The sequence below is a fragment of the Staurois parvus genome, unplaced genomic scaffold (assembly GCF_062004578.1).
Source record: "Staurois parvus isolate SC_StPar_1 unplaced genomic scaffold, SC_StPar_1.0 ptg000438l, whole genome shotgun sequence".
Lineage (NCBI taxonomy): Eukaryota > Metazoa > Chordata > Amphibia > Anura > Ranidae > Staurois > Staurois parvus.
In genome coordinates, this window is record NW_028318234.1 from 8,144,626 (window position 1) to 8,168,931 (window position 24,306).

General features: G+C 40.9%; 1 protein-coding gene across 1 annotated transcript in view; it reads left to right on the forward strand.

Annotated features, from left to right (window-relative positions):
* The window catches only part of LOC149454126 (uncharacterized), a 99,084-nt gene extending 77,559 nt beyond the window's left edge, over nucleotides 1-21,525 (forward strand). The window contains exon 4 of the mRNA XM_089687791.1: nucleotides 21,193-21,525. Coding sequence (XP_089543917.1) covers nucleotides 21,193-21,294 — 102 coding nt within the window. The 3' untranslated portion in view covers nucleotides 21,295-21,525. The remainder of the gene's footprint in view (nucleotides 1-21,192) is intronic.
* Nucleotides 21,526-24,306: the final 2,781 nt, after the last annotated feature.

Consider the following 24,306-nt stretch of genomic DNA (forward strand, 5'->3'; position numbering starts at 1 on the left):
CCCCTGATCAAAACTCACATTTTAGCTAGATCCCCTCTTTCTTTACTACCCTCTCCTCTTCCAATGTGCAGACTCTCCTTGTTCCTCAGTAGCAACTCAGCAAAAATCAGAGAAAAAGCTTGCATAGCATAAGACCTTTTACAACTTTATTAAAAGCAATATAAAATTGAGATTGCGTTAAACTCACTTTAATATATGCAAAATAGGTATTGGATGTTGTATTCAGCAGTACCTATCTATGTCCCTGGTATAAGCTTGTCAATTTTTAAGCCTGGTATTTGACTTGACTAGGTTTGTTTCTGCTGTAATACTCAATTTTCATGGGTAAGGTAATATTATTATTATTATTATACAGTATTTATAAAGCACCAATAGTTCGCTCAGCGCTGTACATTACAAAGGGGGACAGAACATGTGACAGAACAATACCAATACAATGCAAAACATGAGGGGATTGAGGGCCCTGCTCTTTCGAGCTTACAATCTAGGAGATTCATGAGAACCTGAAAACAAAACTTGATTGCATTCCTTTTTTTTCTGTTGTCTTTTCCATGCTCTTTTTTGCTTCTATTTATTTATTTTTCTTTTCTTGATTGAGGCATTCCCCATTACAAGGTTATTATAAGTGCAAACATTACTAAATATGCCAAATTTATAACGAAAGTTCATTTTTTTTATTTTTTTTTTACTGGACATGTTTAATAGCAAAATGTTCAAAATATTATTTTTTTCTCAAAATTGTTGGTCTTTTTTTTTTTATAGAGCGAAAAAGAAAAAAATCGCACAGGTGATCAAATACCACCAAAAGAAAGCTAAACTCTTGAGAAAAAAAGAATGCAAATTTCATTTGGGAGTAGCGTTGCATGACTGCGCAATTGTCAGTTAGAGTAAAGCAAAAAAATGGCCTGGTCAGGAAGGGGGGTAAATCCTCTGGAGGGGAAGTGGTTAAATAAACCTGAGCATTCAGCAGAATTGCTTTATGACATATCTGTGAGTCAGCAGACAATGTTAATATTGCACAGTTATAACATAACTGAGGAATTTTAGGAATCCATTGAAATACATTTCTCAGTTGATGATATCAACATTGGTGCTCTATGGCCCTGAGATCAAAGTAAATCACACATGAATGTATAGTGACAAGGGTAAGATAAAAGCATTTATATCAGAGAAGGTGACTTCAACAACTTTTTTAACAGGGATGAGTGAAATAGAATTTACATTTCCCTAATTATTTGGTGAAACTTGTGAGCTTTCTGTGAAATTTCACCATTTTGGGCAAAATAAAGTCAACTGAGAAAACAAAATTAAAGTGGAAAGGCAAAACCTAAGTAATGCAGGCCACAGACGGGTCGAAAATCGGCCGATTTTCACACTGTTAGTTGGCTAATTGGTCAGCCAGTTTTAGGGGTTTTGGCACATTTTTTTTTATCAGTAAAGTTGGAAAAAAATTGGCTGATTTTCCCAGCAATGATGGGCAAATTGGCCGATCGTTTTACCGATAAAAAATCTGCGCATGATCCGTGACCTGCAAGAAGAAGAAAAAAGGAAAAGAAAAAGAAGAAAAAAGAAGAAGAAAAAAGAAGAATTCCAGTCCGCTATTATATTTTATATGAAAAGTATTCCGGTTGCAACAATGTATCTATTTGTATCCGAATAAAAACATCTGTATCTGAAATGTATACAAATTGATACAATGTTGCAACTGGAATACTTTTCATATAAAATATAATAGTGGAGGTCTCTGCAAGGGACAGAAGTAATTAAATGCCGGACGTAGACGGGATGAAAATCGGCCGATTTTTTTTACCATTGGTGCTAACATCGGCCTATTGAATGACCGATTTTTCTTTTTTTTCTGTTTTTTAAAACTGCCAATTTTCAACCCGTCTATGGCCTGCATAAAGCTGGCAATACACGTGTAGATATTTGGACAAGAATATGCGTACGAAAATTATTTGAATATTCAGCGAATGGACAAATGTTGTTTGAAAACTGTCTCTTGCTTTTAACATTCGAGTTTAAAATGAATGTGATTTCTAAACGATAACCACATATACTGGCCAAAAATTTTTTGATCGAAAAAAGTTTTCCTTACTGCACCTTCAAATTTTCCCATCACTGCTTTCGAAAACAAACATCGATTTGACCCCACTAACGGTTAGAAAATCAAACGAATATTCTTCAAATGAACATTCTTGAATGAAAATCTATACATGTATGGCCAGCTTTACTCTAAACCTATTCTCAACCACATTCTAAAGATGGGAATACACGATTAGAAAATCGACCGATCGGTCATCCGACAACCAAGAGGCGTGCATTCGTTGGTCGAAATCGTGGCCCACATTAACCAATCTGAAAAAATTGTTCGTCGGGTAATACGTAGTGTTGATGTCTTCAGTACAAGTGGAAGTGATGTGGTGTGCATGTGACCTTGTAGCCACGCCCTTCCGGCCAGAACGAGCGATATACACAATTACCAGCAATGGGTATAATATAGTTTATTACATTATCTATATACATAAATAGTGATACATAAAATATAATCTGCAGAATTCTGGTTCCATTATCTCATTAGGCCAATCTACTTTTAACATTTGGATTTTTCGTTCGTGTTTACGAAGATTCCTTGGACATAAACGTCCGGGTCATCTTCTGTTTCCGCTCATGCGTGATAGCACTTGATAGACTTTTTTTCGTACGACCGTCATACCACCGCATAGAAAATCGGTCGTTCGTATGCAAATCAACAACATTTTTGTTGAGATTTCATGTCTGAGAGTAGGTTTGGAGTAAGGCATGGTTCACACCTATGCAGTTTGCCTTTGATCTGTTTTTTGCATTTTGCGTTTTCGCACATACTCTTTGGATGCATTTTGCTTTTTTATTTCCTTGTTGCTGGGCAGATTAAAACACAAAACGCATAAAAAAGGCACTACATGCTTTTCTGCAGCATCTTCATTTGATGTCTATAGAACCAAAAAAGCAATGTTTTTTCATGCATTTCTGATGTGTTTTGCATTTCTTTTTTCATTTTTTTTATTTTTCTTGTTGCTAGGCAGATTTAAAATGCAATTGCTTGTACTCTGATGGGGCACTCTGATGGGGAATATGATGTAAAGGGGCACTCTGATGGGCCCATGTGATGGAAAGGGGCACTCTGATGGGTCCATGTGATGGAAAGAGGCACACTGATGGGGAATATTATGTAAAGGGGCACTCTGATGGGCCCATGTGATGGAAAGGGGCACTCTGATGGGCCCATGTGATGGAAAGGGGCATTCTAATGGGGAATATGAAGTAAAGGGGCACTCTGATGGGGAATATGAAGTAAAGGGGCACTCTGAAGGGGAAATATGATGGAAAGGGGTACTTTGAGTGTAAGGGAGCACTGTGACAGGAATATCTGATGTATAGTGGCAATGTGATGGGGATACCTCATGTAAAGGAGCAGTCTGATGGTCACACCTGATGTGATGGGAATACATGATGTAAAGTTGCCCTCTGATGGCGACTCCTAATGTAAGGGTGTACACTGATGGGCACACCCTATTTGGACCTCGGTCAGAAGAAAATCTTAGTGACCGGACCTCCTTGAATTTCAATTCAATACCCCTGATCTAAATCTTTCATGGACAAAATGTTTTGCAATCTGTTTTTTGTAGAGTGTCCCTCAGCATAAGGAAATTGACACATTTTCTTCCAACATGGTATTATAACTTAGAATTAAATCTTGTTATAGTCACTGCTATCCAGATTATACTTGGAACATCATCTCTTCTTTACGGGTACCTATACCCATACACACTTTTGTATGTTGCTGTATGTTGTAAACAGTATTATATCCTGGCAACTGTATTGCACAGCATGTGATCTATGATAGATGTTATTTTTTAGACAAGCCCTTGCATAATTCATTGACATTACATAACATCCACTAAGTGACCTGAGACTATTCCCAGATTGTTAAACATTCTGCCAAAGTTTTCCCAATTAAATCCACTGGCACACATTTGAACTATTATACATCAGGAATTATTGTGTCTAAGGAGGCTGCAGGTCATATTGATACGATTACTTCAATTCACAACACTTGGCAACTTACAACTTAATGATATGATTACTTCAACTCACAACACTTGGCAAACAAACACTTAAAGACAATTTCCATATGGCCTTAGTCCATTGTTTGCAGCTGTTGTCTCTGGATACAGGTGTAATTCCGTGAAATTTTTCTCCGGTGTGAAATTTTCAAATATCCAACATCTGCAATGTTTTCAACCTGTCTATTTTTACCAAATGACAGTGAAAGGGCATCAAAAATAAATAGCAAATAAAAAAATAATATAACATTTACAATAGCTACACAATCCATATTGAAATTAAATGTATTAAAAACTACTTTTCCTTTTCAATCTGCAGAGCTGTAATTTTCTGTAAAATTCTATATAATATGGCAACTTGGAGACATTCTGTACACAGCTTTTATAATAGCAAGGGGTTCAGTGAGCGCTAACAAATGCAGCAGCTGATACACTAAAAAGGGAAACCATAAAACCTTAAAAATGATATAAACATAAATAATGCAGCACTAGAAATTATGTATATAGGTGCACCAGTAACAATATATATAAAATGGTGCAAAATTGCTTACATAATACCAAATAATATAAACCGCATGGTGTGTGAATATAGTTTTCAACAAAGATGCAGTGGTACCGTTTGTATCGCACACCTTCACTATTTATATAATGCACAGTATTAATGATAGTCCAATAAATATCTGGTGGTGAAGGAACCACGGATGATTAGATCCCAGTGACAGTTATAATCCAGTGCCATGCAGGAATAATGAGTAAATTGCACACTCACCAGAGGCGCAATTTAAATGCGCATTTGTGTCATATACACCAGAGGTCCCTTCAGTTGTAGATGGAATGAACCCTGAAATGGAAGACTCCACGATGGGAGGTACCGCATCTGGGGGTCCCCTTAATAGACCTGGCTATATGCGGGATCTGCTGAATACAACTCTCCTCTGAGCCCTGGGATAATCACCTTGTGGTCCTGGGGAGTTAAATGCTCGATGTGGAGCAGAAAAAAGTACCCATAGTGTAGTATTTAGGTGAAAACGAGAATGAATCTATTAAGGATTAAAACAAAAAAACACACTTTTCTTAAGTATTGTAGTAAAGCCAATCCTTGTGCACAAAGAGTGTAATAAAATGGAATGGAATATACACTGACCAGCTGGTATAAATGGGTGGCCGCCGGACCTCCTTGATCCGGCGGCTTGACGGGGCTCCTCCTTAGACAGCTTTTGTCTAGAACTTCCCCAAAAATGTAAATTCCTGCTTGTGAGATTGGCTTACTGACTTTCCCAGAAGTCCGCAATAAGATACAAGTCAGATTTCAGGCATCTTCTGCCACAAAAATGTCAGTTTTGTTGAGATCCTCCCAAAGGGTTAATCACTGCTAAAGGGATTCAGACACTGCAGCTTTCCTCATTAGAACACTGCAAGTGCATCAGCTAAATGATAATGAAATAGTCACCCCCATTTACATTCACCATGCACATTGGCATAATTAACTACTTGCCCTGTAGAAGATTTACTGATCAGGCCATGTTTTGCAATACAGTGCTGCGTTACTTTAACTGACAATTGCGCGGTCATGCAACGCTGTACAAAATTAAATTTATGTAATTTTTTTTCCTACAAATACAAATTCTTTTGGTGGTATTTGATCATTATTTTGTGCACTATAAACAAAAAATAATGACAATTTTGAAAAAAAACAATATATTTGACTTTTTGCTATAAAACATATCCAATAAAATTTTTTAAAAAACGTAATTTCGTCATAAATTTAGGCCACAATGTATTCTGCTACATTTCTTTGCTAAACAAAATTCCCAATAAGTGTATATTAATTGGTTTACTTGAAAGTTATAGTGTCTACAAATGGCAGTATATATCCTGAATTATTTTTTTTCTATACTAGTAATGGCGGCGATCAGCGACTTATAGCAGGACTGTGGGACTGCGGCGGGCAATCTGACACTGGGGGGAACTGAGTAACTGCCACTGACATCTCCAGTGACACTAATACAGTGATCAGTGCTAAACAAAACCACGGACACTGTACTAATGACACTGGGCAGGAAGGAGTTAACGTCTGGTGTGACTGAAGGGTTAACTGTATGTTAGGGAATTATTTTATTGTGTACTGTGTTGTGTTTTACTAAGCAGACCTGCTGCTTTCTATCTCTCTGCTGTGCAGAGAGAGAGAAAGCAGCACGTCCATAATGACAGGAGAAAGATCTATGTCCAATGGTGGAGAAGGATCTGGGGGTTCTGGTAGATCACAAGCTTAATAATAACATGCAATGCCAAGCTGCGGTTTCTAAAGCGAGCAAAATCCTCTCTTGTATTAAAAGAGGTATAGACTCCAGAGAGAGAGATATCATATTACCCCGGTACAAATCATTAGTAACACCTCATCTGGAATATGCAGTTCAGTTTTGGGCACCAATTCACAAAAAGAACATTGGGGAACTGGAGAAAGTACAGAGAAGGGCAACCAAACTGATAAGAGGCATGGAGGAGCTCAGCTATGAGGAAAGATTAGAGGATCTGAATTTATTCTCTCTTGAGAAGAGGAGATTAAGGGGGGATATGATCAACATGTATAATACATAAGGGGGTATATGATCTCCATGTATAATACATAAGGGGGGATATGATCAACATGTATAATACATAAGGGGGTATATGATCTCCATGTATAATACATAAGGGGGTATATGATCTCCATGTATAAATACATCACTGGTTCATATAGTGAACTCGGTGTAGAGTTATTCACCCTGAGGTCATCACAGAGGACAAGGGGGCACTCTTTATGTCTGGAGGAAAAGAGATTTAATCTTCAAATATGGAAAGGTTTCTTCAGTAAGAGCTTTGAAAATGTGGAATAGACTCCCTTAAGAGTTGGTTCTGGCCAGCTCAGTGGATTGCTTTAAAAAAGTCCTGGATTATTTCCTAGATACACAGAATATAACTGGATACTAACATGTATAGGTCAAGTTGATCCAGGGAATATTCGATTGCCTCTCGGGGGATCAGAAAATAATTTTTTCCCCTGCAGGAACAAATTGGGTCATGCTTTGCTGGGTTTTTTGTCTTCCTCTGGATCAACTGTGGGTATAGGATTATAACTTTTTTTTATGGTTGAACTGGATGGACGTTTGTCTTTTTTCAGCCAGACTAACTATGTAGCTATGTCATGCTGGGATATGCACCAGAAGGGGAAAGGCTGATTTGTGGTTACATCTAGGTAATGCTTGGACGTGCCATTTAAGACTTCTGTCTGGGTCAGTTTATCTGGGAGCTACAGAAAATACAATGTAAAAGAAAAAATAATGCTGGAATATGCTTTAGAAGGGGAGAGGACGGATTCCACAGGTAGCATCAGAGCACATTCACAGAGGAACATCTGGATAAGTAAAGCTCAAATGACCACAGGTTTCCTGACCTCACTCAAGCTTGAATTTTTGGCTTTGTAGTTAATATAGTGTATTTACTCTAATGTAATGCGCACCTTTTCTGGCCAAAAAGAGTGTCTAAACTCGGTGCGCGCATTACATTCAAGGGTGCCTTACATTCGGAGGCAAACACTGCTAAGCCTCCAACACACCTGGTAGTGCCGCTGCCATGATCGGTGATTGTGCACTGGCTCCAGGCGTTACCTCCCACACACCCGGCGGTAAGGCTCTGACTATGGCACTGACACCACGTGTGTGACCAGTACCAACCGGTGGTGGCTATTGAGAAGTTTCTAGCTTCGTGCACTGGTGTAAATGCTGACACTTTTCCTGATTATCATCTAAACTGCAGGGCAAACTGGGGACACTTTTCCAACATTGCTTGTCTGTCAAAACTCTGATATATGTCTATGATGGCAGAGAAAAAACGGAGGGTGTCATATGAATTAGGGTTCAAACGAAAGGTTATACTTTATGCCAGGGGTGGACTGACAACTCATGGGGCCCCCGGGCAATAGGGGATCATAGGGCCCCTGTGTCCTTGCACAAACTCAAAAAAGACTATGAAAAAGGTGCCAGGGGCATCTCATGGGGCCCCCTTCTGACCCCGGCCCCTCGGGCACTGTCCGAGTTTCCAAATGGTCAGTCCGCCCCTGCTTCATGCTGAAAATGATGAAAACAAGCAGGCTGCAAGAGAATGTGATGTAGCAGAGAGAAACATTCACTTATGGCGCAAACTCAAAGTGGCGATATTTGCTTGTAAAGTGACAAGGAAAAAGTTTACTGGCCCACAAAAAGGAAGACATCCATTTAGATGAAGATGTTTTTAAACTCATAAAAGGAAAGGAGGAAAAATGGACTCCCTGTAACTAGTTACACAATTAGAAATAATGCTAATGAGGTGGCTACAGCCTGTGGTATATCAAGGCAAGTGTTGAAGGCCAGCCGTGGATGGGTGGATCACTTCATGAAGCACATGGACCTTTCTCTGCAACGCCACACGATCATATGCCAAAAGCTTCCTGAAGAAAACTGCAAACATTTCACAGGTATGTTATCAAGCATTAGATGAGGCAACACTTCTTAATGGGGAGAATTGGTAGTTTTTTTTTTGGCTCACTTGGAAAGAAACATCCCAGGACTGGGGCTACCTTTTCAATTCTGAATTCTGAATTGCAGGACATCTAAAACTGATTAAAATTGTGATTGTGACCTTTACTTGAAGTTACTAAGAGTGGTAGCTGTTGTTCCATGCACATATTTTCCTGTCATTTTACTGTGCTCACATTTTGACTTCAATACAACCAAAATATGAGTTCACTCTAAACTGTGTCTGTTTTATGGTTGCAGCCAGAGGGTCTTTCTGGCCAAAGGTCTAAGGTGGTGTCAACAGGGGCTGGGCTTCAAAAAGGGGTCAGGAAAGACAGGGAACCCAAAAATTACTCAGCGACACTTGAGGGGGTAGTGATACAGAAACAACTAGGGATGATGAGTATAGACTCAAAGTTCTGGGTGGAGGAGTGGGAAGGGCAGAAAAGGAATCGGTCACTAAATGCATAGGAATCCTTTAATAGTTTCAAGATATGAAAGATATATGTATTTAAACATTGTTTATGCACTTCAAAAAGTTAAGAAATACATACAGTAGATGTGAGCAATTTACAAGTATGAAATTTATATCAGTGGAAATTGTTCTACAGGCACACACTTGTAAAATCCCATTACATAACGTAACATCCATTAATCTCTCACCTTGGAACACTCTGATTATACACTTTGGCAAAATGTCCACACTATCAGCTGAAACACAATGATGCCCATTCTAAAGCTGGTATTTCCAGATTGTACAGGAAGGCTGCAGGGCTTAACACAGAGCACTCTTCCTTCCATGTACAGGGTTCAGCACTCCGGTAAATAGTACAGTCAAAACTGAGAATTTAAGGGTCACGTTGTGGAAATGTGTGGTACAAAGCCTGTGTTACCCACCTAGTGTTGTGCGATGCGTTGCCATTTATTTTGATGCTAGTCATTATTTTTTTCTATTGGATACATATTTATAGCAGAGCTCATTTTATAATCTATGTCTAGCTTATGCTAATTTGATCATCTGTCTTTGTTCATCCACCTAATGTATGTCTTTTGGTGTACATTTTCATGCCTTTGTTTGTTTGTGTAGCACCCTCCTAGCATAGGATACTAGGCAAGTTTTCTTTGTGGCTTTGCCTGTAGTCAAGGGTGTTGTGATTGTTTGTTCTGGTCTGTTCTGGGTTTCACAGGCTGGGCGTTTGATTGCTTCCCCCCTGCTTTTGGAAGAAGCTTCCAGAACATAGGGAAAGATTCAAATGACCAGCTTGACCAGTCCTTGGAGATGAGTGTTCAGAAGGTGGCTGGGGGGTGATAAATAGTCTGAAGCCCTGTAGAGATTGCTGTCTCTCCCCAGGAGGGTTCCAAGGCTGTGAGGTAGTCTGTGGACTGTGTAGCTGTTCTTTAGGCCTCAGAAGTTTCAAGGCTGAGGACCTGGAGTACTCTTCTGAGGAGCTGGCTGTGAGACTTCACAATAAGGGTCAGGTTTGGAGAAGGATTGTCTGCTCCACTGGACCATGTCCAAAAGTAAGCTGGAAGGTGTGCAGCTGTCCTGGAGACTTGTGAATAATGATCCTGAACTAATTCCTGGTGACAGTGTGTTACTTTTAGGATATAAGTGCCAAATGTGGCTTGGACTGAGACTGCTCTCATGGGGACTCAGAGTACTGTCCCCAGCAGAATCTTGGAATGTGAGTCTAGACAAAAGAGTCCTCTTGTTACTGTACAGCCTTTTTACGTATCCCTTGCCTTTTCAAGCAACAAATTTAAAAAAGACATCCCCTAGACCAGGGGCATCCAAACTTTGGCCCTCCAGCTGTTGAAGTACTATAAGTCCCATCATGCCTCTGCCTCTGAATGTCTTGCCTGTGGATGTCAGAGTCTTGCAAGGCCTCATTCCTGAACACCTGGAGGGCCATAGTTTGAATACCCCTGCAATAGACTGAGTTACTGGAGCCAGAGTGCATGCACGGGTGCCTGTGGTAGTGGACAGCCTCTATACTTTTAGGGAAGAACCAGCTATTACCAATGGTCCCTGCAGGGATAGAGCTACATTAGTGTAGGTCAGTGAATGCCAGTCAGTATATGTTCACCAGTGCATATCTGTCATGTAAATGGTTGAGGTTAAAACTGGTAGTTTAGGTAGTTTAAGGGGCAATTTATGACAAACAGAGATTATCATTATCTGCTTTCTATTGCTCTATCCTGCACTGCGCATTTTATGAATAATATTAGTAAGTCATAAAATACAAACCACGTTGTGGATGGTGTCCCATGAAGAGCTATCTGCTTTACTCTGCAGAGAAGTTGCAGAACAATAGCCAGAGCAGTCCATGCAGTTGCTAAGGGGTCTGGCAGGAGGCCCCCATTGGGGAGGCTGTTAAAGCAAATTAAATCTAGAAAATCAGTGTGCATGCAAAGACATCATAGATCCAGTACTGGCATATTAGGCTGTTTTCAAAGTGCTGGGCTGCTGTTTGGCCGTCATGTGGGTGTACCCTCAGTTTTTGTGTGGCTATCCCACAGTTTCCCATAGATGTTTCATTAGGTTGCGTGTTTTTGGCATGTTTCTGAAACCACACCAAAGACGCAGCATGCAGGACTTTTGATGCGTTTTCAGAAAACGCACCAAAAACGTGTAACTTAATAGAAAGTTAGAAACAGTGGGTTAAGCGCACAAAAACCATGGGTACACTCACAGTATGGCCAAACCACAGTGCTGCAGTGTGAAACCAGCCTTTAGGGCCATAAAGTTTGCCGTTGATACTGAATCAATATCCCTTGTAATGTCTCCAGTCAAGAAGTTTGTTGATGTACCAGAAATATATTATGTTCGTACCAACCAACCAGACATGACAACACAGCTTTGAATTCCTAATCATGTGGTGTCAGCCCTGTCTACTTCATATCTGGTGGATTATAAGTGCATACCTCTTCTCACCTAACTCCTCCCTCCTTATCTGCATAACTCCTCCTCTTTGCCAGTGGGCAGAGAGCACAGAATCTGATTAGCTCTTCTAGCAAAGCCAACAGATATTGTTTTAAATTTATTGAACAGATATAACAAACATTTTCACTGGTATATTGAGCAGATTGAAAGGGAACAAACAAGAGAAGTTCATTGTTTGTGTTTACACTTTTACACCTTTGCTGCTGCAATTTTTTTATTTTTTCACACTTGTTAAGTGCACATTTTTGGCTTGAAAATGACAAATCTCCCTATAATATATATTTTCTGAAAACAAGAGGACCTGTAGAAAAAACATACAGGTAGTAATATTCTATGTTGTACAATATTTGTTCAAATGTTTATCAAATTTACATTTTCATTTAAAAAATTTATTTAGCGCATAGAAGCACAACATAATCTTTTTTTTTTTAATAAAAGATGAGATTGCGTTGATTGAAAAAATACTGTCCATGCCTCAAAATTGCATATGCTAACAAAACAGAAAACCTACAACACTTAAAATTGTACATACTGTAGGCGACTCTTTAAAAAAACAAAATCTTTACAGCTCATCAGTTTAAGGTTAACAGTAAATTATTGTCCTAAAATTATTCCTCGTACACTGGCATGCTTGGTGATATTTAACCTCCCTAGCAGTATGATTATTTCTGATTTTTGGTGCTGAAAGCGGTACCATTTTTTTGCATGGAAATATGTCGTTTTTTTATTGTAGGCTGTAATTTTTAGGAATAACTCACTGAAATCTGTCCGAACAAGAGTCTATTAAACATCCCGGGTATGATAAAATTTGAAACACGAAATCATAAATTATAATTTAATAAATAATCATAAAAAATAATAATATAATAATAATACATTTAATTCAATAATATAATCAAACCGAAACACTGAAACTTGAAATATAGCGCCAAGTTCGCACATTGCTAAGCAAAGTCGCAAAATTGTTTTCAGTGTCTGATGACGAATTTCCCCACGAATCATTATCACTCAATTCTGCAAGTGGTTCTGATTTACTATCGCTGTTCTCTAGCTGGTCTAAACCCGCTTTTGACCTAAAGGGACGCTTTTTGGACGCCATGGACGTTTCTCAGTTTCCAGGCAGAAAGAACAGACAAAATGCAGGCAGGGCACAGGACAAAGCACTCGGGACAAAATGTAAGTGAAATGGGTTGAAACAGCAATGTTTTACTATGAAAAATTTGTTTTGAAAAAAATGAAATTTTTTAAAATTTTAAAATTTCCCGCCGCCACCGCTGCCCGTACATCCCGACGTCACAGGGACCGGAACACAGAAGCCGGATGCCGGCATCAGCCGGAGGAGATGGCCGGGGACACTGCAGGGGACACATCGTGGGAGCGAAGGACAAGGTAAGCTCTGCAGGGACTCCCTATGCAGCGCCGCATGGTAAGCCCGAGTGTAGCTCGGGGGTTACCACTTTTGGTACAGACATTTTACCCCGAGCTACACTCGGGAATACCGCTAGGGAGGTTAATATGTGTTCCACAATTGGTGTTTACAAATGTGTGTGTTTGGGAAGTTTGTTGAGTATTTTACATCTATTTATTTTATTATATTTTAAAATTGTTTTCAAAATGTTTATTGCTATTGCAAAGGGGGAGGAGGGGTGTTACAAGGAATTGGATGGCTTTACAACTGGCAAAATCACTTTTATATAACAAAGCAGAGAAGGTGTATAATAGTTAAAGCACAACTTCCAGGAAATTGTCCCTTTCAGCTGGGCTGTGCCTGTTCTGCAAGGGCTAATTGCTCATTTAGGTATAGGGGATACAGAAAAGAATATTTATTTAACCGATCCTCAGTTTCTCCTCACTTCTCCCCTATGCTCCACTGGTCTAAAGTCCTGATGTCATCAAGACCAATGCTGTGCCCATAGCCCTGCATTGGATGTGATGACGTCAAGGGATAATCTACTGGTGGGGTGTGGGGGAGTGCCATCTGTTGGAGGAGCTAAGGATCAAGTGTGAAAGACCCAACCGGGACAGGGGTTTTTGGAGGGGACTGCAGGCTAGCCTCTTGCCTACTGACCATTGGCCCTCGCTTCTGAGGGGGCTCTATTCTTTGGGAGGTGTGTGCCTGGGGGACCTTTGGAGTAGTTTTGCTTCAGATTCAAGTGCATGTCTCCCTGAAACACACAGACTCTGCTTCAACCCTCCTCTCAGACTCAGAGCAGATGTTAATATAATCAGCTCAAAACAATCTGATGCTGAAGTCTCTTGCTGTAATACTTATTAAGGTGTTATGTGCTTACTGTTGTGTCTTTGTCCCATTGTTGAGTTAATTGAGTCACTGATTGGTTCTGTCCATTGGCCAGTCCTCCTGAAGGTTCCTACATGATGGGATTAGTCTTGTGTCAACTTTACCTTGTTACCTAACCAGCATGGGATGTTTATCATAATGTGTAATATTTGTTTTATTGTTCATGTGAGGACTGCCCCTGTTTTTGAAGTATATAAACAATCTGTTTTTCTTTTTAATAAAGTAGTTACAGTTTTGCTCCTAAGCTAGTGTCATCTAATTCTTGGGTGCAATGTCCAGCTATAATACCATGGTCCTGTGTTCCAGTGGCAAGGAAGCACTCAAGAGGGGGCCAGGAGGTCTGTCACAGGCAGTAAAAGTGCTTCTCCTCTCCCTTAGATAAAATGAACAGTTATCTCTTGCAGTCTGTGCACACCCCTATAGCAAGGGATAATTTTGATGTTTCCCAGAGTTGGGCTTTAAAGCTTGTTTCAACCCTTTGATTGCCTAGACCAGTGTTTCTCAACCTTTTTTCAGTCAAGGCATCCTTTAAAATTATGGACAGTCTCGAGGCACCCTTTAAAATTATGGACAGTCTTGAGGCACCCCATTCCAAAATGGGGTGCCTCAAGACTGTCCATAATTTTATAAAGACACCCCATAAAATGTGAAAAACTAGTCTAATAGTTTATATAACGCAGCAAAATCCACACACGTAGGACACCCAACATTAGAGGTGATTTATTCTTCCAACGCAAATACACTTTTGCATACTGGTACTGACCAGTATTCCATGGTTTCTCTTCTCCATCAGTTTTTCTCCATCACTGATCTAATGTGATTCCAGCACTGATGGAGAGGGGCAGGGGAGGGTCAAACCAGAATGCTGTGCAGACAACCCACATCCTCCTTATCAACTGATGGTGTCACTGGTTGTCAGGACGCCAGCGGCTAGAAGGTTGTAATGGTGCACAATGAAAACCTGTGGCTTTGTGTAACTAAAAGGCAGGCTTGTTCCACCCGCTGGCTAGCATACAAGTTTTGAGCAATTTGTAGACATTTTGCCAAGACACGCTAAAGAAACCTCAAGGCACCCCAGGGTGCCTGGGCACCCTGGTTGAGAATGACTGGCCTACACCTATAGGACTCATCCTTGGCAATCATATATTCTCTTTATTTTTTTTGCATCTTGTAGCAGAGTGCATATCAGTTGTTTTTCTCGAGCATCTTTTGTATATTGAGTAGATGGATGGAAATGTATGAAAAAATGTGTTCAAGTTAAACACACCTTTTTTACAGGTGCAAGTGTGTGATTGGGACAGGTAAGGCTAGTTCTCGATTGGTGTGAGACTTGTTCCATCCACATAGACTCAGCCAGCATCAAGTTTATTCCAGATCATGACATATCCCTCTTGTATAAATCTGCTGTGTCCGCTGGTTATTTTGCACATTAAGATTGTGCCAACAATACTCCCATAAAAATCCAACCTTGGGTTATAAGGTGAATAAAAAGAAAGGCAAAGGAAAATGGCTCCAAAATATATAAAGTCAGCGCTCCCTAGTAGTGTAAAAATAAGCAGCTTGCCAATACAGGTAAATATTCACCACCCTTCACGTGAACTCTAAATAAAATTGCAACGCTATAAGGTCACATTAATAGTCCAAAAATGATAGTCCCATCAACTTGATATCTCAAAAATGTGTTTGTAGTTCCTCTTTGCAATATATGTGTTGTTGTACTTGATTTCCTCCAATAAAAATCAGACTATCCACCACTGGAAATCAGAAGAATTGCCAACTCAACACAAATATACAATATGCTGCCCTGATATAAAGTGCAGCATCAGTGTTTTAATTAATCATCACAAGACCATCCATCTGCTCGTGTGGCTCCTGGGGGACTGCTCCACTCCTGCCTCCTTTGCAGTATGAGACTTGTATCGATGTGACACAAAAAACAAGTAAAATTATATAGTGTAGTACTCTTGTGTGTAATAGAATCCCACACCCGTGCATAGGTGACACTCCGTGATACAGTGTGTGTACAAAACTCCGCCACTCACATAAAATGTGCGCTCACCGCCAATGTGTGCTGCTCATGAGACGTGCAGCAGATAACACATCAGAACAAATTGGAGCGCTGGCATCAATCTTCTCTCCCTCCAACTTTAATCACATCTCCATAGGGGGCACTGTTCCACTGTCGCCGCCAAACACCACCACAAGGCAACCAAAATAAAACACCATATAGTGTAGTATTTATTACGAAGCAAAAAAGTAGCAGCACAGTGAAATCACATAAAATCAATACTAAAAAAAAACAATAATAAAAACAACGGCTCTGACTTGCATTTCACATCGCCACTCCGGAAATCGGTGTGACAGCGCAATAACTCGCCTTACAATACCACCAATATGTTGGCTCACAAATGTGCGTCCTCGGGGGTCTCTAGCGTCCCTTAGCGGCCAACCTGTATATGTACCCTACTCACAGAACTCCAATTAGCACTTTCCATTCAGAATGCAAAATAAACATTACTTCTGGTCCGGTACGATTTTGTTGTAGCTCAAGGCTATAAAAAAAAAGATGAAAAAGGACCATTACCTGTGCAGTTTTTGGGAATAATACTGATACCATTGTCACAAGTAATAATTGGATATTGGAATCCCACATGTTGAAGTGCAAAAATGAATCATGTTTTATTTCTTTAGGCTCAACTTCAGACCCAACAAACAGATATCCGCTATTCACAGATACATGGGATGGAGGTAGGGTTATCACTTGACTGATATTTCACAGGTCAAGCTGGTAAATCCTTTGGATGATCTGAGGCTGGTAAAAAGGAAATAATGGCATCAGTATTTTACTTTTGTGCAGGCATTTGCACTCTGCTATGCTGCTTTAAAGTTTCATCTCACAAAGGGTCAAAATCCAAATGTCTGCTGTGGACTATTCTTCCCAGCTGACCTCAGATCAGAGGATATGTATTGTATACTGTATGTATAAAGTTTATGCTCCATCTCCTCTGCGCAAACCCCACTCCTGCTTCCCTTGCACGTTCTTGCACTGCTCCTCTCCAGCTCCAACCCTACAGTACATTGTATATCTCTTGTGTAGTCAGTGATGTATTTAGGTTTTGTGCTGCCCTAGGCAACACAAGAAATGTGCCCCCCCCCCAATGAGAGAGCGTGAGAGTTCAATGAGTGTGTGTATATATATATATATATATATATATATATATGATTCTCTCTCACTCTTCCCTCTCTCTTCCCTTTATCTTCTCTCTCTCTCTCTCTCTCTCTCTCTCTCTCTCTCTTTCTCTCTCTCTCTCCCTTCCCTTTATCTCCTCTCTGTCTCTCACTCTTTCCGCTCTCACTCTTCCCTCTCTCTCTTCCTTTTCTCTCTCTCTCCCTCTCTTGCCCCTTCTCTATCTTTCTTCCCTCTCTCTCTTTCTTCCCTCTCACTCTACCCTCTCTCTCTCCCCTCTTTCTCCCTCTCTCCCTCTCAGGCCCCCCCCCCCTCTCTCTCTCCCTCTCTCTTCCCTCTCACTTTTCCCTCTCTCCTCTCTTTCCCACTCTCTCTCTTCCCTCTCTCTTCCATCTCTCCCTCTCCCCTTTCTCTTTCCCTCTCTCTCCCCCCTCTCTCTCCCTCTCTCTCTTCCCTCTCTCCCTCTTCTCTCTCTCTCCCTCTCTCTTCCCTCTCTCACCCTCTCTCCCCTACTAGCACATATTCCCCCCATTTCTCCTAGCAAATACCACCCCCCTTCCCAAAATCTCCATTACACTTCCTAGAAAAAGTGGAGAGGAAAGAGCCAGGAGGAGGTGAGCTGTGTTGTGTTCTCTCGGCTCTCCCTCCTGTCGTCCATGCAGCACATGAGACAGGATTACTGATAGATCGTATGGGACTGTACCACCCCCTACCTCCGCCAAGGACTGCTCATCTCTGGGCAGCAGGAAATGTGGGTAGGGGGTGGTAATTATACTGTGTGTGTGTACAGTCCCATATGATCTATCAGTGATCCTCTCTCATGTGCTGCATGGACGACAGGAGGGAGAGCCCAGAGAACACAACACAGCTCACCTCCTCCCAGCTCTTTCCTCTCTGCCACTTCTCCTCTCCCTGCTCCAGGCTTTCCCCTGGTCCAAGCTCTCGGTGCGGGCGGAGGAAGGAGCTCAGTGGCCGCTCAGGAACACCAGGGCACCCGCTCAATCCGGCCAGGTTTGTCTCTCCCTCCAGCAGCAGAAAGCCGGTGGAAGGGAGGGGGAGAAACCGGCTTTCGGCTGCTGGAGGGAGAGATACACGGGGCATCGTTCTGCAAGTGCTCTCCCCCACCATACTGATCCTCCTGCTGTCTGGGCCACCTACAGGAGTACCAGTGGTACCCCTCTGATGGCGGCCCTGAATGGGTCAGTCTGCCGCTGCTCACCAGGTCCCTCCTTCTGGGGGGCAGTGCCATCCCCCTAAAAAATGCAGCTCTAGGTAAACGCCTTGTTTGCCTCGCTGTAAATACACCGCTGTGTGTAGTATGTCCACAGTCCCTAACCTCCTACTGTAGAATGTTCCTAGTTCCTAACTGCCTCCTGCTGAATCCCAATAATCCCTGACCACCATTTGTAGAATGTCTGCAGTCCCTAATCTCTTTATGAACAATGTATGTGTAAGTGGCTTGTAATCTAGCTAGCTAGGTGCTGCCCCAAACAAGGGTGAGATTTACCCTATGTTCCCGAGTTTTATGTTTGGGGGGCTTTTTTGTGTCTGACCCACTTATACCAGGGTTATAAAAAGGACAGTGGTCCAGTGCCTGAGGCTCTTGCTCTTGCTGTTAATCCTTGCCCTGAAAGGGAATGGCGTTACACCCTTCTGTCATCTTGGAACCCATCGTAATGTAGAAAGCCACTGGAGACTGGGGTTGACCCCAAAGATGCCAGCTGTTGGACTATGCCAATACCAAAGAACCTACTACTGATGGACTTTGCCTTTTGTAGGTATGCTGGGACAGCACACAAGCCTGAGTTAGGGTTTAGGGATGTAGGGAAGAACTGTTCTTGTGCATTGTAAAGCATTGAAACGTTGTTTTCTATCTGGTCTGACGTTCATAAAGGAATGCATTGCAAGTAACCTGCACATTTTACACTTTGGGGTATGAAGACAGCACTTAAAGAGCCATCCTGGGGTAGTACAGCAAGCAGTTACAAATGGTAACAGAAGCTAACAGTCAAGCAGCCTAGACATGTGCCTGTTGCAGGTGGGATAGCCTCCAGCAGCAAGGGAGATGTTGTCAACACTCCTTCCGGCAGTGGCCTGTCTCCCATAGCAACGGGAGGGGATCGCCACTGCAGAGGTTGCCATCCTGTACAGGGGTACGGAAGCTCAAGATATAAGTCAAGTGTGACCCAGACTTGGCGCCCAACAAGTTAATGGGAAATATGGAGAGATGTTCCACCTGCCCCACCTTTCAGCCAACATCTGCAGTCCGTGAAAACTTCTTCAGAATGTCCTATTAGCTGTCTGTAGAATATCTACAGTCCCTGACCATCTCCTGTAGCATGTCCACAGTCTCTGACCATCTCCTGTAGCATGTCCACAGTCCCTGACCATCTCCTGTAGCATGTCCACAATCCCTGACCATCTCCTGTAGCTTGCCCACAGAGGCTGACCAGCTCCTGTAGCATGCCCACAGTCCCTCACTGCCTTCTGTAGAATGTCTGCAATCACTAAACACCTCTGCAACACATCTGCAATTATGATGGCCTTCTCTATATTGTCTGCAGTATCTCACTGCCTCCTGTACCATGTCTGCAGTCCCTGACAGTCTCTTGTAGAATGCCCTCAACCCCAAAACTGTGTCCCGTATAATGTCTACAGCATGACTGTCTCCTGTAGAATGTTCACAGTCCCTAATCACCAACTGTAGTATGTTCACAGTCCCTGACCATCTTCTGTAGAATGTCCTCAGCCCTATATCCTACAGTATTTCCTATACCTATACCTGTCTGTTGCAGAATGTTCACAGTCCTTGAATGTCTTCTGTAGAATGTCTGCGTCCCTAACCGAACCATCATCTGTAGAATGTCTTCTCTAAAATGCCTATGGTCCCTAACTGCCTCCTGCTGAATGTATTCAGCTCCTGGATGTCTTCTATAGAATCTCTGCAGTCCCTGAATGTCTCTTGCAGAATGTTTGCAGGCCCTGAATGTCTCTTGCAGAATGTTTGCAGGTTTGAATGTCTTCTATAGAATCTCTGCAGTCCCTGAATGTCTCTTGCAGAATGTTTGCAGTCCCTAAATGTCTTCTGTAGAATCTCTGTAGGCCCACACTTACCATTTTCTGCAGGGTGTGCACCTTTGTTAAATATAAAAAGATTTTAGGATAAAGCCCCCTTTTACTGCTGCTAACACATGGAATAGAGGGAAGATAATATTTTTAAGACACATAAATCTTTTGCAATACAAAAAAGGGAGTTGTTAAAAAAATGAGTACAGAAGATCCCTGGAGCAAAGTGAAAAGGGCCCTGGTTATTCTTAGAGACTAGAGTTGGTTTGCTAAAGAATTAGAGAATGTTAATTTAAGCAACAATAAATGTTCAGTTGAATCGTGTGCAACAGAAATTAAAAAAAAAAGTATTTTTGCTTGCATTTGGTTGGTTGAAGATATAGTTTTCTACTTATTTATTAAACATTCATTACTCTAACCATGTCAAGCTGCAGTGAAAGTATGAGCTGAGCCGAACAGAAAAATTCTACAAGAAGTTGCAGAAAATGATTATAGTGTTGTAACTTTGTAATCAACATCATAGTAATGAGTGTAACCTACCTACCTTTATTGAAGAGAAAGGGACCATAAACCATTTCCTGAATTACTCAGCTACAAAATTTTGTAAGCAGTTATAGCCTTTATCAACTAAAGCAGTGGTTCTTATCCATTGCCTCCCTTCTTGCCTGGCCATGGCTTTCTGTCTGCTCCAACAGTTACCATTGCCACACCACGCTTCCACCCTCTGCATCACAGAAAAGCCAGGGCACTACTACTTTTCGAATGAAAGAACCCTGTCTGCTCACCGTAGCTGGACTGATCTGCACCCAATGGTTCTGAAATAGTTCAAGTGCTGCTGTGCTTGATGGGCAGCACACTGGATAATTAATCTTCAGCTGTGGGCGGCCCTGGATCCTGTCCTAATGTAAGTTACCTACCGCCACTGACATCAAAGCACTGGGGGACCATTCTCACTTGGGGCAAACTATTCAACTGAAACAAATGATTTGATAGGCCATTCTCCTTTGGGGACCACTATCCCACTGACACCAATAATTTGCCGAATGTTTTTTTTTCAGATATACTATCCTACTGACACCCATGATTTGGGGAACTGTTCTTCACTGGAAGCAATATTCCAATGGTCAAAACTGAAACTGAAAATCTCTGTGGAACCTTAAATATAGCAACTCACTTCCTGTAAGAAGTCACAGGAAGTGATGAAACGCATCAGAGCGGAGCTTGATGATGTCATCATGCCACCAGGAAGAAGAGACCTGGATACTGGAGTTTGGTGATGCTGTGATCTTTTCCTAAAGGGGAATAACTAGGTGGTATGCTAATAACTAGGTGGTGCACTACTGACAACATGTGAGAGTATTTCAAAGTGTTTTAATAAATGTTTAATGGTTTTTAAGTGGTAAAACACTATGTGCGGTTTTCTTGTTTTTGAGTGACTTTTTTGTTGCTTGGTTTATTGGATAAATATTGTGATCTTGGAGGAAACTGTGGAGGCAGGATTTGGGGAGTTGGAGTGACCATTAGTGACCCCCTATACAGGGGAAAGAGTATGGTGACCTGCACAAGGTCCAAGAGTTAAGGTCAGCATGGAGATTGACAGGTGGTGGTATTCACTGAAGAGAGATCACATTGGTGAAGGTGGAACATCCTATATGTAACATCACTGGTTGGAGTATTTGAACTGTACATTTGACTTGCAGTATCACAGTAATGGTGGAACCATCCTCCTTATACATTGGACTGTTTGATTTAAATTAATTCTTTTGTATATTGGACACATTTAATTAAGTTTGCATGCATATATTATGATAAGTTATTGTCATTTTGTTCATCACATGTAACACAAAATTTGCACATTTTCATTTTTTGACATGATATTTATGATTCAGTGTAGCATGGCACTTTGGCAAGTAACTATTGTCCCTGTGGGCCATGATCCTACTGACACCAATGATTTAGGGGCAAATGTAATTTTTTAAATAGTGAGGCTTGGTCTTGGCAGGCTTCCTGTGATCTTGTCCTGGAACAATAATGTTTGGTGAAGGCTGATGTTACTGGGGTGTAGCCAGTTTCTTTGTTTGCTACATATCTTCCACATACTGTATTGTGCAAGTTTAACCTTTTTTATTTAACTTTTGGGGCATGGAGGGATTTGAAAGAATTTACCAAGTCCAGGACTGCCAAAAACGTTTTCCTGTACCAATACTGGAGATATTACCAGCAATGCTAAAGAAATACCTTATCAGACAGTATGTGCAGGTAAGAAATGTGGAGGGTATTATTGCACACCAAAGCAATGTTTTTATTTCTCCTTTGGGTCTATTAATTTTTCAATGATAAGGAGAAACAGACCAGAGGAAGGACCTTTGCAAATGCAAAATGAGAGTGAGCTCTGGGAGGCTTATTGATGGTTGGATACAAAGGGTGACCCATGCTTTGTTCACACCATAGGAGTATTCTGTGGAGTTTTCTTTTTTTCTTGCTACAAGTTAGATTTAACTTGGGATGGCATTTCAAGTAATTGTAAAGGCAGATTTTTTTTTTATAGAAATACAAACAAGTCATAAACATTCACATCTGGGCGTTTGTGGTATTGAGCAGAATTGCCGAGATTCTGTCCGCGATCCCAAAGTACTCTGGGAAAATGACAAATCGCACTATGCCTGTTTGAGCGTCATTCATTTTTAATAGCACCAAAACACGATACGGTACTCCTGCGTAATAACCCGCACCATGCGAAGCTTGCCACTCAAAAGAAGCTCCTGCTCCTTTATGAGAGTCAAGCTTTGTGAGATGCAATTTGCCATGATTGCAGCACAATTTATTGTGTGACAATGGCGGCAGAACCACACCACGTTTTCATGCCATTGAAAATGAATGCCACCCAAACATATGTGGTGCGATTTGTCATTTTTGCAGAGCGTTTTGGGATCACAGGCAGAATTATGGTGATACTGACCGAGATCGCAAACGCCCAAATGTGAACAGGGCCTGGTATACAGGCTTGTTTGGCAATACTGGTTTGCAAAAATTATTTTATTTTCTTAATTGGCCCTAGTATGTATATGAATGTGAGTTAGCGACCTTAGATTGTAAGCTCCTTGATGGCAGGGACTGATGTGAATGTACACTATATGTATAAAGCACTGCATAAATTGATGAGGCTATATAAGTAGCTTTCACCAGATTTCAATTCATACATTTTTCTAATTTGATTTGACTGGAAAACCTTGTGAATCCTAGGTAAAAGTTGTGTGAATACATTTATCAACTGACCCCATAATATTACCGTAGATAACTTTACATTCTACTGTATAATTTGTCCTGTTTATAAGGACACTGACATTATGCTTCTGATATGTTTTTCCAAAAAAGGCTTTTTAACATTTTGCACAATTTATTAATGCAAAATCATAAAAGTAATGAACAAAATGTGAACAAAATGCATGAAAATTAAAAAAAAGTTTAAAAACTGTATGAATGATTAAAAATATAGATATTATATTAGCAGACAAATAATAAAGAAGGGGAGAAATTAGTATTTAGGGCTAATTATGGGCAATTAAAGGTTAATATGGAGGTAAAGAGAAACTCGTATTTATTTATTTTTAGTTTTAACTGGTAAGCATGCTTTAACTAACATTATATGCAGATCAAGGGACACTTTTTTGATCTGCTTGTGAATATAACAAAGCGCAAACACAAAGTAGCAATAATGGTGTTATTGTGTATTTCTCAATAAAACATCTGAATAGTGTGCTGAACACTGTTCACAAGATATGTAGTATACAGCAGCCAAACAAAGCAAGTTTCAGCTGTCATTATGACAGGTAGTATTTGCGGTAATAGAGACCTGGTGGAAGAAGAGCAGAGGCAGCTAGGAAGGCTGAGAGCAGTGCTGGAAGCAACTTAAGCAGGGCTGAGAGCAGCATTTGGGGGCTGAAAGGATCAGGTGACTGTACAGCCAACCAATCACATCTGATACATTTTTAAAAAGGTGGAAAGGGGTTAATGTCACTGTCAGAGCACACTGGGCATGCACAGTCAGAGTACATGTATTTATTACAATATCTCTTAGTAATGTTGTGGTGAGTTTTGTTAGAACGTGGTGACTAGATGTTGGAATTTTTTAATTCCTGCTCTTAACATTTGTTGGAAAACATGAATTTTGT